General features: G+C 45.9%; 1 protein-coding gene across 1 annotated transcript; it reads left to right on the top strand.

Annotated features, from left to right (window-relative positions):
- Positions 1 to 8869: 8869 nt before the first annotated feature.
- On the top strand, positions 8870 to 14583 carry LOC146760904 (hydroxysteroid dehydrogenase-like protein 2). The gene is made up of 6 exons (XM_085545963.1): positions 8870 to 8926; positions 9004 to 9040; positions 9219 to 9389; positions 11569 to 11667; positions 13341 to 13535; positions 14017 to 14583. The coding sequence occupies exons 1-6, from the start codon at positions 8870 to 8872 to the stop codon at positions 14073 to 14075; spliced, it is 618 nt and encodes a 205-aa protein (XP_085402089.1). The 3' UTR covers positions 14076 to 14583.
- Positions 14584 to 14811: the final 228 nt, after the last annotated feature.

Raw genomic sequence — 14811 nt, 5'->3', positions numbered from 1 at the left:
TCATATAAAGCATGAATAATTTTACTGAATCTGCAACTTACAGAAGAAGACTACATCTCCCAGGGAACAACACGATAGGTCACGGGACCTGGACTCTATATTAACTTTGTCGCAGAACAGACTGACGTCTTTTCGAGTTCTGGCGTTCAGGGGAGTGTGTGGGAGCCTTCAGCCGTTCGCCTAGATTTACAGTAGGCCTCTCGGTTACGGGACTCATTCTCTCTCCTATTTTGCTTGATTCGTTAGCTCAATTTTCAATTATATTGTATTATATTGTGTTATCCTGTATTTCGATATAGTATTTAGTAAATAAGTGTGCCTCCTTAGATCGTTGCCGCTGTTTTCTTTTCCTAATTAAGTTTTTCCTTTCGGCCTAGGGCCCCTCCGGGGCCCATGGCCCCCTGTCACGGACGCAGGTGGATTTTTAGTTCAAACCGTGACAGATTTTGGTGGAGAATGCGGGCATATTGAGTTGCTGTTTTTCTGTGTTTTCTTCTGTTGCTCTTTTAGCTTTTAACAGAGCTACGAGTTTTTTTCCCTGTTAAGGAGCTATCTCGTGTTTGCGATTCTGCACCTGCGAGCTTGACCTTGAAAGTCCAGGCGGACTGCCAATACTCCGGTATATTTTATAAACACTGCTGAGCTTTGTTTTCTTTTACTTTTTTTCTCTCTATTGGAGGAAAAAAAAAAAATGTTTTCTCTACTAAATTTGTTTTACCAGGGACTGTGTGCCATTGGTTCCTTTTTTGAGACGCTCCGAACATATTGGGCCATGTTTAAGCTAGCCACTTTTTCTTATGGAGCTATACAATTGTATAATGGATTGAAAGCATGGTTAGCAATGCTCACTTTGTATCTGTATACAGCTCCAGAGGGAGCAACTAATGCAACTAATTATACAGAAATGGTGATTTTTAAGCGTGCTCCTCTTTCTTTCTATGAATCCTTTATGCAGTTTTTGAATGATCAGTGGGTCACACTCTTAATCTCCCTGATCTTACTGTTGATTATTGTAATAATCTCACTCAGTATCTGGATTTATAACATCCGGAGGAAGTCTTCCCTAGAACCAGAGAATACTGAGTGGCAGGGAATTGAAGAGATTCTCAAAGGACAGACATCTTCAGTGTTATGGAGCTTCACTCCTGAACACTTGAAGAATCCTGAGAGTTTGATTGCATATTTGAGGCAGGAATGTTGTGGCTCAGGCAGATCTCAGGAGGCACAAATGATTTTGGGCCTAGCTAATGCTTATCGGGCCTTAGTCAATACCATTCCTGAGAGGGAAGTTTTTGAAGCTGAGAGAGAGAGTCTCAGGGCCGAGAAGGAGAGTCTTAGAGCTGAGGCAGAAAAACTTTGGGATGAGAAGGTAGAGAGAGAAAAAGCTTTTGAAGCTGAGAGAAAAGATCTCTTGTACCAACGAGACTCAATCTGGTACGAGAAAGAGAATCTTAGAGCTGACGCAGAAAAACTTTGGGATGAGAAAAGCTCCCTGCAATCCCAACTCAACACTCTCCAGTCCGAGCACAGCGCCCTCCGGTTCGAGCACGACACTCTCCAGACTGAGCGCGATGCCCTCCGGTCCGAGCACGACACTCTCCAGTCCGAGCACAGCGCCCTCCGGTCCGAGCACGACACTCTCCAGTCCGAGCACAGCGCCCTCCAGTCCGAGCACGACACTCTCCAGTCCGAGCACGGCGCCCTCCAGTCCGAGCATGACACTCTCCAGACTGAGCGCGATGCCCTCCGGTCCGAGCACGACACTCTCCAGTCCGAGCACAGCGCCCTCCGGTCCGAGCACGACACTCTCCAGTCCGAGCACAGCGCCCTCCAGTCCGAGCACGACACTCTCCAGTCCGAGCACAGTGCCCTCCGGTCCGAGTACAACACTCTCCAGACTGAGCGCGATGCCCTCCGGACCGAGCACGATGCCCTCCAGACCGAGCACAACACTCTCCAGTCCAAGTATGACGCCGTCCAGTCTGAGTGCGGCACCCTCCAGGCCAAGCATGATGCCTTCCAATCCAACTGTGACACCCTCCAGTCCGAGCACAACACTCTTCAGTCTGTGCATAATGCCCTCCGGTCCGAGCATAACGCTCTTCAGACTGAGCACAATGCCCTTCGGACCAAGCACAACACTCTTCAGTCCGAGCATAACACTCTTCAGACCGAGCACAATGCCCTCCAGACCAAGCTCAACACTCTCCAGACTGAGCACACTGCCCTCCAGGCCGAGCATAACGTCCTCCGGTTCGGGTACAACACTCTCCAGTCCAACTACAACAGCCTCCAGACTGAGCTTGGTGCCGTCCAGTTTGAGCGGAACGCTCTCCGAGACCAGCTATGTGCCCTCCAGGGTGAGTTGAATGTATTTAACCAACTACCAGGGGCACATGTAGTCCAATTTGGCCAGCCATTGGGGGCACATGTAGTCCAATCTGACCAGCCACCGGGGGCAAAGGTAGTCCAATTGGACCAACCATCTGGGACACCAGATACAATGTTGGTTGCCCCTGTAAGAGGGCGAAAGACAAAACAAGTTTCAACTCAGTTAGAGAAAATGCAGAAGGAGTTAGAAGAGCGGAGGGAGTTAGGAGAGCAGGACTCAGGAGACTCAGGGGAGCAGGGGGAGTCAGAAGACCAGAAGAAGTTGGAGGAGCAGAGGATGTTAGAGGGGTATAAGAAGATGATAGAGGAGCAGAAGATGATAGAGGAGCAGAAGATGATAGAGGAGCAGAAGAAGTTAGAGGAGCAGAGAAAGTTAGGAGAGAGGAAAAAGAAGGAGGGTTACCTGGAGGAAATAACACAAGCATCAGGGTCAGGGTCAGAGTCAGAAGAGGAGCCAAAAGCTACTTTTTCTTTACGAGAATTTCTCAAGTCCAAACTTGTAGATGGGGCAGCCTCATCAACACAGTTGCCACCATCAACACCTGGGACTCTTGATAGAGCATAAGGTGAGCAAAGTATTACGACCATTATTGATCGATCTTTTAAACTGAGTGAAATTCGAGATCTAAGAAAGGATTACACACGTCAGCCAAAAGAAAATATGGTCACTTGGTTACTTCGCTGCTGGGACAATGGTGCCAACAGTGCATGGCTCGATGGCAGTGAAGCTCGCCAACTGGGTAGCATTTCCAGGGACCCACGTGTGGACAGAGGTATTGGCACATGCCAAAATCGGTCCTACACCCTCTGGAAGCGGATGTTGATAGCGGTAAGAGATAGATTCCCCTTTAAACGGGACTTGGAGCCTGAGAGAAAGAAATGGACTGATATTGAGAAAGGTATCCAATTTTTGAGAGAAAATGCTCTGGTGGAAATGCTATACAGCCGCGAGTTCAATCGTAACGATCCAGACCAATTACATGATCCTGAAGCAGTCCGCGTTCCACGACAAATGTGGCGTGACTTTACAAAAGCAGCTCCAGAAAAGCATGCCAGTGCACTTGCATTAGTATATGGCAAAGGGGACAGGAAACCCTTTGTGAATGAACTAATTGGCAGACTTCAGGAACTTGAATTATTTATAAGCGCCACAGAAGTTAATCTGTATACTTCAGCCATTGTCAAAATTGTGGAAAGGTTAAACGAAGTGGAGGGAACACAAAATGATATTATTGACAAATTGGCTAATGTGCCTGATGTAGATGAATCCACGGTGGTACAAGATGATGGAAACCAGGATTTCCACAATCGCCTATTGAGGAAGCTAAACAACATGAGTTCCTCTCGACCTGTATCATCGAAAATCTCAACCATTAAAAAGAGACGTCCTCGTATTCAAGCAAATGACGATGATAAGTCACCTCAAATCAACAATGAGACTACACGTCTTGCCTTGTTACTTTTCCTCTGTAGTCATGGGGAGGACATGAAGAAGTGGTGTAATTCATCCACCTCAGCACTTCAGGCACGAGTGAAAGAATTACAAGGTGAAACAACTACCAAGGTGAACTCTTCCAAGAAGGGGAGAGTTCCAGTTGCTGCAAGTCAACGAGGTAAACAATAGAGGGGCCCTGCCCCCAGCCAGGGGGGGGAAAGGGACAACAGAGTATACTGGACTGTGTGGATTAAGTGGCCTGGCACATCTCAACCACAGAAATATAAAGCCTTGGTGGACACTGGTGCACAATGCACCCTAATGCCCTCAAGTCACCAAGGGACACAACCAATATATATCCATGGAGTGACTGGGGGTTCCCAAGAATTGACTATGTTGGAGGCCGAAATAAGCCTCACTGGTAAAAACTGGCGAAGGCACCCTATTGTGACTGGTCCAGAGGCTCCATGTATACTGGGAATCGATTACCTTAGGATGGGATATTTCAAGGATCCCAAGGGGTATCGATGGGCCTTTGGGATAGCTGCTGTAAACACAAATGGTGTTAAGCAGCTGTCAACTTTACCTGGTCTGTCAGATGATCCTTCTGCTGTGGGGTTGCTCCAGGTAAAAGACCAAGAGGTACCAATTGCCACCAAAGTGGTTCACAGACGGCAGTACCGCACCAATAGGGACTCATTGCTCCCCATTCACAAGCTAATTCGCCAATTAGAAAATCAGGGAGTGATTAGCAAAACTCACTCGCCTTTTAACAGCCCCATATGGCCAGTGCGTAAAACCAGTGGGGAATGGAGGCTGACGGTAGATTACCGTGGCCTGAATGAAGTTACACCTCCATTAAGTGCTGCTGTACCAGACATGCTAGAACTCCAGTATGAACTGGAGTCAAAAGAAGCTAGGTGGTATGCCACCATTGATATTGCTAATGCCTTCTTTTCCATCCCATTGGCTGCAAAATGTAGGCCACAGTTTGCTTTTACCTGGAGAGGTATTCAGTATACCTGGAACCGTTTACCCCAGGGGTGGAAGCACAGCCCAACAATTTGCCATGGATTGATCCAAGCTGTTTTGGAACAGGGTAATGCTCCTGAGCACTTGCAGTATATTGATGACATTGTGGTGTGGGGCCATACAGCAGCAGAGGTTTTCAAGAAAGGGAAACAGATAATCCAAATTCTTTTGAAAGCTGGTTTTGCCATTAAGCGCAGCAAGGTGAAGGGGCCTGCCCAGGAAATCCAGTTCTTAGGTATAAAATGGCAAGATGGACGTCGTCACATCCCAGCAGATGTGATTGACAAAATCACTGCTATGTCTCCGCCCACCGACAAGACAGAGACCCAATCTTTTCTGGGAGTAGTGGGCTTTTGGAGAATGCATGTCCCAAACTACAGCCACATAGTGAGCCCTCTCTATCAGGTAACACGGAAGAAGAATAATTTCTCATGGGGTCCTGAGCAGCAGCAGGCTTTTGAGCAGATAAAACAAGAAATAGCCCGTGCCGTGGCCTTGGGGCCAGTACGGACGGGACAGGATGTGAAGAACATCCTCTACACTGCTGCTGGAGAGAAAGGTCCCACCTGGAGTTTGTGGCAAAGAGCCTCAGGAGAGACCCGAGGCCGACCCCTAGGATTTTGGAGTCGAGCATATAAAGGGTCTGAGGAGCGCTACACTCCGACTGAGAAGGAGATCTTAGCCGTGTATGAGGGGGTTCGGGCTGCTTCTGAAGTAGTTGGGACAGAGGTTCAGCTTCTTCTAGCACCTCGCTTGCCAGTAATAAACTGGATGTTTAAAGGACAGGTTCCCTCCACCCATCATGCTACTGATGCCACTTGGAGTAAGTGGATTTCATTAATTACTCAACGAGCTCGAATGGGAAAACTCAGCCGTCCTGGAATTCTAGAAGTGATCATGGACTGGCCTGAGAGTAAAAAAATTGAAACACCACCTACAGAAGAGGTATCACGTGCTAAAGAGGCACCACCATACAATGAGCTACCAGAAAACGAAAAGAAATTTGCCCTATTCACAGACGGATCATGTCGTATTGTAGGGAAGCATCGCAGATGGAAAGCTGCTGTATGGAGCCCCACACGACAAGTTGCAGAGGCCACTGAAGGTAAAGGAGAATCAAGTCAATTCGCAGAGGTAAAGGCTGTTCAGCTGGCTTTAGATGTGGCTGAACGGGAGAGGTGGCCAATGCTTCATCTTTATACTGATTCATGGATGGTGGCAAATGCCTTATGGGGGTGGTTGCAACAGTGGGAGGATGATAATTGGCAACGAAAGGGTAAACCTGTTTGGGCTGCTGAACTGTGGAAAGACATTGCTGCCCGAATAAGGAACATTGTTGTAAAGGTGCGCCATGTAGATGCTCATGTGCCTAAAAGTAAGGCTACTGAAGAACATAAAAATAACCATCAGGTTGATCGAGCTGCCAAAATTGAGGTGGCTCAAATAGACTTGGACTGGCAGAACAAGGGTGAATTATTCCTAGCTCGGTGGGCCCATGAGACTTCAGGTCATCAAGGAAGGGATGCAACATATAAGTGGGCCAGAGACCGAGGGGTGGACTTAACTATGGACGCTATTGCTCAAGTTATTCATGATTGTGAAACATGCGCCATAATTAAACAAGCCAAGAGGATGAAACCTTTTTGGGGGGAAGGGCGATGGCAAAAGTATAAATATGGAGAGGCATGGCAGGTTGATTATATCACCTTGCCACGATCTCGCAATGGTAAGCGTTATGTACTCACCATGGTGGAGGCAACCACTGGGTGGCTCGAAACATACGCAGTACCCCATGCTACCGCCCGAAACACCATATTAGGGTTGGAAAAGCAAATCCTGTGGCGGCATGGCACTCCAGAAAGAATTGAATCAGATAATGGGACCCATTTTAAAAATTCCCTTGTAACCACTTGGGCCAAAAATCATGGCATCGAGTGGATTTACCATATTCCCTATCATGCACCAGCTTCTGGTAAGATTGAACGATTCAATGGGTTGTTGAAAACTATGTTGAAAGCAATGGGTGGCGGAACGTATAAAAATTGGGAGAACCATTTAGCAGAAGCCACCTGGTTGGTCAACACTCGAGGATCTAGTAATCGCAATGGTCCTAACCAATCCAGCTCCCTACGTACTGTGGAGGGAGATAAGGTTCCTGTAGTACACATAAAGAGCGTGTTGGGAAAGACGGTTTGGGTCCTTCCAGCGTCTGGAAAGGGCAAACCTCTCCGGGGTACTGTCTTTGCCCAGGGACCTGGGTGCACGTGGTGGTTGATGGACAAAAATGGGAATGTCCAATGTGTACCACAAGGGAATTTGATGTTGGGGGAGTGCAGCCAATGATTTTCCTGTAGATATATAGGTAGAGTCTCAGAAAATATTTCAATTAGGTACAGAATAGTTCAATTAGGTATAGGACTTAAGATAGAGTGGATTAATGTTAAGGAAACACTTTTTCTCTATATACCTTAATTAGGCATTCTGTAAGCAAGTTTTCCATCTGGACTCTATATCCTGCACTGGCCATGCATGTGTAGAGCACACATGGAAAGAAGTATAAGTCAAAAGGAAATCTGCTGTGGTGGCTGGGAAAGGATGAGTGTACCTTGATGTGGGGGACGCCCTGCTAGCACTGCCTTTCCCCTCTACCGCTGACATGTTTTCCTTTTTCTGGCAGTTTTGCCATTTTCTCAAGATTAATAAATAGTAGGTTAGGTTATAGAGTTTTGTTCTCAACTTAGGGATTTGTATGGAATAAATATAAATTGTTGAGAAAAATAAGGTTGCTGATTATTCACAATTATACATATGAGTGTGTATGTATGTATAAACATAATGTAATGATGTAGAATAAGGGGTGGAATGTCATGGTTTAATAATTTTGTATTTTTTGCTATCAGTATTCCACATCATAACATCATATTAAGCATGAATAATTTTACTGAATTTGCAACTTACAGAAGAAGACTACATCTCCCAGAGAACAACACGATGGATCACGGGACCTGGACTCTATATTAACTCTGTCGCAGAACAGACTGACGTCTTTCGAGTTCTGGCGTTCAGGGGAGTGTGTGGGAGCCTTCAGCCGTTCGCCTAGATTTACAGTAGGCCTCTCGGTTACGGGACTCATTCTCTCTCCTATTTTGCTTGATTCGTTAGCTCAATTTTCAATTATATTGTATTATATTGTGTTATCCTGTATTTCGATATAGTATTTAGTAAATAATTGTGCCTCCTTAGATCGTTGCCGCTGTTTTCTTTTCCTAATTAACTTTTTCCTTTCGGCCTAGGGCCCCTCCGGGGCCTACGGCCCCCTGTCACGGACGCAGGTGGATTTTTAGTTCAAACCGTGACAGGCTCGTGATGCTGCTCACTCCCATGTCCGTCTTTAGCAATTGAAAATCTCCTGTACCTTGCTGTCTTTCAAGCGCAAGGTGATAACAACTGACTCTTCTCCTTTGCCTTTTGCAGCCTCTCATCAACTGGAACCCAGACTTCGGAGGAGAGAGCTCTCGGCTCCTCGAGCAGCGCAGGCCGAGATCTGCCCGGAGAAGGAGAGCCGAGACGGGCCCCTGCTGCTGCTCCTGCTGCTGCTGCTGCTGCTGCTCCTGCTCCCGCAGGGGCTGCCTGCACGCAGCGGGTCCGGCAGCCGGCACCCAGGCGGCTGCAGCCAGGGGACCCCGGCCTCCCAAGCGCCGAAGGAGAAACCGCAGCCGACGCCGAGCTCGAGCCTCTCACAGCCGGCCAATGCGTGCTGCAGCAGCTTGGGGAATGAACCAGCCTCTGGACCCGTCCCTGCTGCCACCAAACAGCGGCTGGAGCCCTGGAGATATTTCTACTTCCTTGTCGTTCACCGCTTCATCTTACATGGGAGACAGCTTGCCACGCAACCCAGCACTGCAGGAACTTCCCTGGCGCCCAAGAGAGCAAGAGGAGCGTGCTCCTGAGGCCGGCCTGCTTTTCCACTCCTTATCGCTCACGGTGAACATACAGCATGAAGTCACGGTGATGCCAGAGGAGTGGGAGCCTTGGGAGGACCCGCAGCGCCCACCTTTCACCAGCTCTGTCTGGGTAGAGGAAGGCTGCTGGCTGCGCACCGATGAAGATGACAGTGATGAAGATGACGAGTGAGCGCCCTGCAGTGGGGTCATGTCGGCGCCCGCATAGTGGCCCCAGGTGGTAGTGGATAGAACGATAGTTATAAGGACAGGTTGTTTCAATAATAAATCGTTTCAGTTGTCACTTCAGTTTGGTCATTCAGTCCTTTCCTTGAGGGCGAGATCTCAGATGCGATTTTAATTTTGTCAGTGAAAACGTGCAAGGCTTTGGCTTGGTTGAACGAGGTGTACTCCCGCAGGGAACTCATCCCGATACTTCCATCACCCGCCCCTCATCCCGCCCCGCTCGGCCCTGGCTCCGCCCGGCTCCCCGGGCCGCGGCTGCGCGGAGGGCGGTGTGAGCGGGGTGCGCGTCCCGTGCCGAGCCGACAGCCGCCCCATGGCCGTGCCGCCATGCTGCCCAACACTGGGTAAGGCGACCTGGGCTTTCCTCCTTCCTTCGGCGGGGCCGCGAGCTCCGAGCCACAGGAGCTGCCGGGGCAGAGCTGGGGCCGGGGCCGGGGCTGGGGCCGGGGCCGGGCGGAGGGACAGACGCGTGCTCCGCAGCCCCTTGAGGGCGATGGGACGCGGGGTGGAGGCCGCGGCCGGGCACGGTGGCCCCGGAGCGGCTGGGTCGGACCCGGAGTCCCGCTTGGTGCTGTTTGCTCACGGGCCGAGCTGTGTGCACGTCCGGAGGGCAAAGTGCGGCTGTGGGTGTGCTGTGGAATCTGAATTGAGTGACTGCTGCGGTGTTATTTCTGCGCTGCTAATGAACGGGGACATACGTTGACCTTATTCGTTCCCGTGTGTTGCAAGCAGTAGTCATGAGATCCTGTACGAGTGCAGAAAGCGCCCACGGTGCAGCCTGTGGGCTGCCCTGGTTGCGGCCGTGCCTGCTGCAAAAGGAGCCCACCTGCATGATTCTAACTCCCTGAACCTGTCCAGTTAACATTTCTCTTACCCCTTAGGCTGTTCAACCATCCAGACTATTATGTATTTACTTGGATACAAAAGTATTTTGAGAGATGGTAATGAAAGCCTTGCTAATGTGAATGGTGTCAGCTGTTATCACTTTGGCCTCAAATCCTTTCATTCTATCACAGAAGTCAATCAGGTTCACCAGGCTTGATTTTACCTACTGAGATTGATGATGCATTGGAACATGCTGCCCAGGGAAGTGGTGAAGTCACCATCCCGTGTGATGTTCAGGAAGGGTTTAGATGTGGCACTGAAGGACATGGTTTAGTGGCCATAGTGGGGATGGGTTGAAGGTTGGACTATATTGTCTTTTCCAACCTTCCAAGTTCTAAGATTACCTCTCATCTATGGCTAGTTTCTCATGTCCTGGTAAACCATGTTCCTAAGCAAGGCACTACCAGTGTCTGCTCTCACTGAATCACCCATGCCACTCAGCAACGCCTTTCCCTTGTTCATGCTCTTCCTACCCACATTATAGCAGATAAACAAGTTGCCACTGGCTTCCCTTGCAAGTCTCAGCTGCAGGTGAACTTTGGTTCTCCTCACACTGTGCTGAAATGCTCATGCAATATTCCCAGTTCCTTTTTATCTCACTGGTGCTTCCACTCTGTGTGACACCTTTGTACACAGGGGCTCAGTCACAAGTCGTTTGCACAGCTGTGTCAGCCTGCTGGTTGGTTGGACAGACTTGTGGGGATTTATTGGGTTAAATGCAGTTACTTGCAAACTGAGTTTTACTGTGAAAGCCTTAAGGAAAATCATGGTCATTTTTGAAAATCTGATTTTTGGCTCTTGTCTTTGGCACCCTGCATTGGGATTGTGATCCTGGACTTTGCCTTTACAGCGTGTTGAGCTACTGGTCCTCTGTGTTCAGAGGGCCAAAAGAATTAAATTACAGAGAGCTGCACTGAGTATCAAAACGTTAGAATTGGTTGGTTTTGTTGTTTTTAGAAGTCACTCCTTTTCTGCTTTTGGAGAATGCAGCAGTTCTGTTGTGGGCAGCCTTGGATTATTGTACAAAAAGTCTTCAGTGGTGGTGAAAGGCTTATATTTCCAAGAACGTTCTGCAGGTAAGAGTTAAGAGTTTTTCATAGGATTTCTTAATACTACACCATGTTTTCTATTCCCAATAGAGATAGGAAGGCAAAATCTTTTTTTCTCTATGCTTCCACATTTGATTTGATAGCGATAAAGCTCATTGCTGTCTTTTTAAATAGAAATTATCTTTGAGGAGTGAAGGAGGCCCCAATTGCGTCTTTGGGCTAGAACATATGTTGCTCATCTTAAACCTGTGGATTATCTTTTAAACTTCAACACTTGGAACATGGTTAAACTCCTCTTGCAGGTCCATGTTCCTTCTCTGCAACATCCCCTTCTCAGAGTATACAAAAAGGATTTACAACGTGCTTTTTTCCTTTTTTTTTTCCCTCCCCAATTCAATACTCATGTAAAAGGGTCAGTTTGTATCTGAAGGGGTGGTAGGAGCTGGGAGAGTTTCTGTACTCTAGGAAGATGATGCTTTGACCCCAGAAAGTTGATTTTTCCGTGACTTACATCCTTCAAAAGTAAAATTCTATGTGTAGACTTAATATGTATCCTACTAAATATGGGATTTTGTTGTGCTTTTTGTAGCCTACACAATTTGTAAATATGGCATGTCCATGTGTGTCTTGGGAATGGCAGAAGAATTTAAAGGAGAAGTTGCTGTCAATGCTTTATGGCCTAAAACAGGTGATTATTTTGAATTGTTGTGTTTTGTCCTATACAGGTGGTCTTATTTAGGACTGATTCAGAACACCGAGCACTTCTGTGTATTTTTTTGTGATCAAAGATGTTGTGTGGGTATTGGCTTTCTTTCCTAGTTCTCACTGTTGCCTCCTGTTTTCACTTAAACTTGCCTTCAGCCTGAGCACATTCTGCTTTTTCTCCTGTCTTGTCACTGCTCCTTTCAACATGACTCAAACTTTGGTTTGCACACCATCCCTGAGTAGTATTGGACATTTATGTCAATATTTAGAATCCCCAGCTAGTTAGATTGCCAGGAAATAGATGAAGCTGACAAGATATGTACCTCTGTAGATGTAAAAAAAAAAAAAGTTTTGGCTGAGTGGGAAATCAATTGCTTTTTCACACAACCATCCAACACTTCTTGCAAGTCACAGCACACTGAAGGGCCGCATAGCAGAAAAATAACTTGGTGTGCCCATCTTATACTAGCTCCAGTTTATTGTCCATGGGTCAGTGAGGACCAGGGCTGCTGTTGAAGGTTTGGTAGCTGCTGAACAAAGAGACCAGTGTCTTGAAAGCATTAGAAGCAGCAAGTGAGCTTTCAAAATTTGTATGTATCGGTGTTTCCTTGATGACAACTGTTCATGTTCTGAAGTATAAAAGTTTGTAATGTTCAGTCTAGGAAGAAAAATGTTGTTTTGAAAGGTTTATCTGCCAAAACAAAAGTTAACTACTTTAGAGAGTGAGAGAGGTGACTTCTGTAGTATCTACATTACAATTACAAAGTTTTTAATTTAAAGAACATCATATATATGTGATCAGCTTCAATGCTGGAGATTGACACAGTGCTAGTATGGTTCTATTGGTTCATCCAGCTCCTTGAAACAAGAAAATATGCTGACAGTGAGATGTTATGAGCTCTCGATTTAACTAAAAGTGAAAGAGGTAGCCTGCCAAAAGGCTGTAAGAGTGTGAATGAGTAGTAGAGGTACTGCAGGGTCAAAGTGGAAGATGCTGTATGTATGAATTAATGGAAAACCAGCAGCACTTTGTATGAAATAGATGGAAGGATGTGCAGATTGCAGGACAGTAGATGGTTTTTCATATCAGTCTTTGCCCATAGTTTTGCTATATTTAGAACAATAATAATTGGCTGTAATGTGAAAGTAGAGGAGCATAAGCCAGGAAAAGTTTGCGTTTGTGCTATTGGGTTTCTCATCTTTAACTTAGAGTCACTTTGTTATCTCACAAGTTATTGTGGGGCTAAAATTGAGATTTTCAGTATGGTAATGGCTGCAGAAAATGTTAATTGCTGATGCACATTCACTTTGAGAAAGATAGTTGTCCTGTTAGTTTTTCATGTCCTGAATAAAGCCAGAGGAAGTCTTTGTGTGGAAAGTATTGATAGAAGCATTGAATAATATGAATATTACAAGGAGTTCTTCCCTTTATTCCTCTTTTGGTTCCTTTAATACTTTTCAAGTAAGGGAATCTTTACACTTTGAGGATTGTTTGCTGGTTGACCATTCTTCGCTGGTTGATGGTATTTCACAGTTTAGTCTTCTCATGATTACTTTCATGTGAGAGGACAATAAAGTTTATGCATTTGCCAAAGAGATGAGTATGTGATGTCATTAGTGTTAAACTTGTAATTTCCTGTCCTCTGAATTTTCCAGCCATACATACAGCTGCTATGGATATGCTGGGAGGATCCGGAATAGAGAAGCAGTGCAGAAAAACTGACATAATTGCAGATGCTGCATATTGCATTTTAACAAAGCCGAAAACTTTCACTGGAAACTTCATTACTGATGAAGTTCTACTGAGAGAAGAAGGCGTTAAGGATTTTGATGTCTATGCAATTGCACCAGGTAAAAGAGATCTTTAAGATGAGAAGTTTGCGAAGGAAGGAAGGCCATATGGGGAATATGGATATATTCCTTTGACTCAGTCAAAAGATGCTTTGCCTCACGTTTGAGAATGTGGATTCTGGGAAAGCACATAATAGTCCACTGAGGCTGTAATAATCAATGCCTATATAAATATATATATATATATATACATTTTAAACCCATTAGCAAAAAGAAAATAGACCTGCACCACAAGCGCATGTATTACTATTTACCAAATAGTGAGATAGTGTTTCTTCATCTTCAGATGTTTCTGACTGGATTTGTAAGAGGCTTCTGGGTCTGATTTTAAATGTACCAGAACCTAAACATGTCACCTCGTCTTCTTTCAACCTGTAGTTCATTTACTGGTAAATTGAGGTGCTGTTGCCTTCAGAATGGATTCCTGTTTGTGCTGTTCACCCTTACTTGGGCTTACTGTTATTGTTCAACTCCCCTTTAGGTCACCCCCTGATGCCTGACTTCTTCTTGGATGCTGAAACTGACATGACAGCCACATAATCAGAAGGCCGTGGAAGGGCAACCTCTGCATGTACATGTTGATTATTTGTGATGATAATGAATGCCTCCTCTATTTCAAGTTACTTTTGGACTACATTCAAGCTATGTGGCAAAATCTCTTGTATTTGGGCTGTTTGATTTATGGAAGTGACTTTAGTGTCTGCAACTTTCACAGTTCCTAATCAGCACCTTGTTTTGAACAACCTTTTTGCTTTTTACCACCAGAGTTAAGTGGTATGAAGATTATGAGTAAATATTGCTGTAAAAAAATCACAAGCAATCAGCATATTTTGCAGGAGTGTTACATCTTTCTTGCAGTGTGAGAACTTGAGAAGCTTCTATTCCTACATGAAGTTCTCACAGTCGTACATGATGTGAATGTCTACAAGATGAAATAGAGAAGTTGTTTTTTTACAAAAGCATCAGGTTCACTTTTTCAGAATAGTGATGTTTCTATTGGAGGGCAAATAGGAATACTGAATATGTTTTATAGGAGTGCCAAAACAAATATAGGAAAGAAAGAGGCTAAGTTTGAAAAGAGCCCAGTTCCCTTGAAAATACTATTTGTGAGTGCGCACTTAGACTTTTCTGCCAGGAACTGATACTGCCAACTGCCGAGATCTCCAACACAGTAGCAATTCACTGAGTAGAATAATTATTTCCTGATACACTGACCTTCTGCATGGCTTTTAGGGGCTGCTAAGCATTACATGCCTTATAAATTGCAAATGCTCTT

Source organism: Coturnix japonica, chromosome 4 (genome assembly GCF_054131305.1).
Source record: "Coturnix japonica strain WE chromosome 4, WE-NBRP24, whole genome shotgun sequence".
Classification (NCBI taxonomy): domain Eukaryota; kingdom Metazoa; phylum Chordata; class Aves; order Galliformes; family Phasianidae; genus Coturnix; species Coturnix japonica.
Note: the sequence above shows the minus strand (reverse complement) of the source record. Positions and strands in the feature narration are given on the sequence as shown.

What these genes read in the sequence shown, in the direction of transcription:
- LOC146760904 (XM_085545963.1), top strand. Translation starts at nt 8,870, where the DNA reads ATGCCAGAGGAGTGGGAGCCTTGGGAGGACCCGCAGCGCCCACCTTTC. An exon ending in CCGCATAGTGGCCCCAGGTG is followed by an intron (nt 9,041 to 9,218) that starts GTAGTGGATAGA and finishes GTACTCCCGCAG; the next exon opens with GGAACTCATCCCGATACTTC. An exon ending in GCCATGCTGCCCAACACTGG is followed by an intron (nt 9,390 to 11,568) that starts GTAAGGCGACCT and finishes TGCTTTTTGTAG; the next exon opens with CCTACACAATTTGTAAATAT.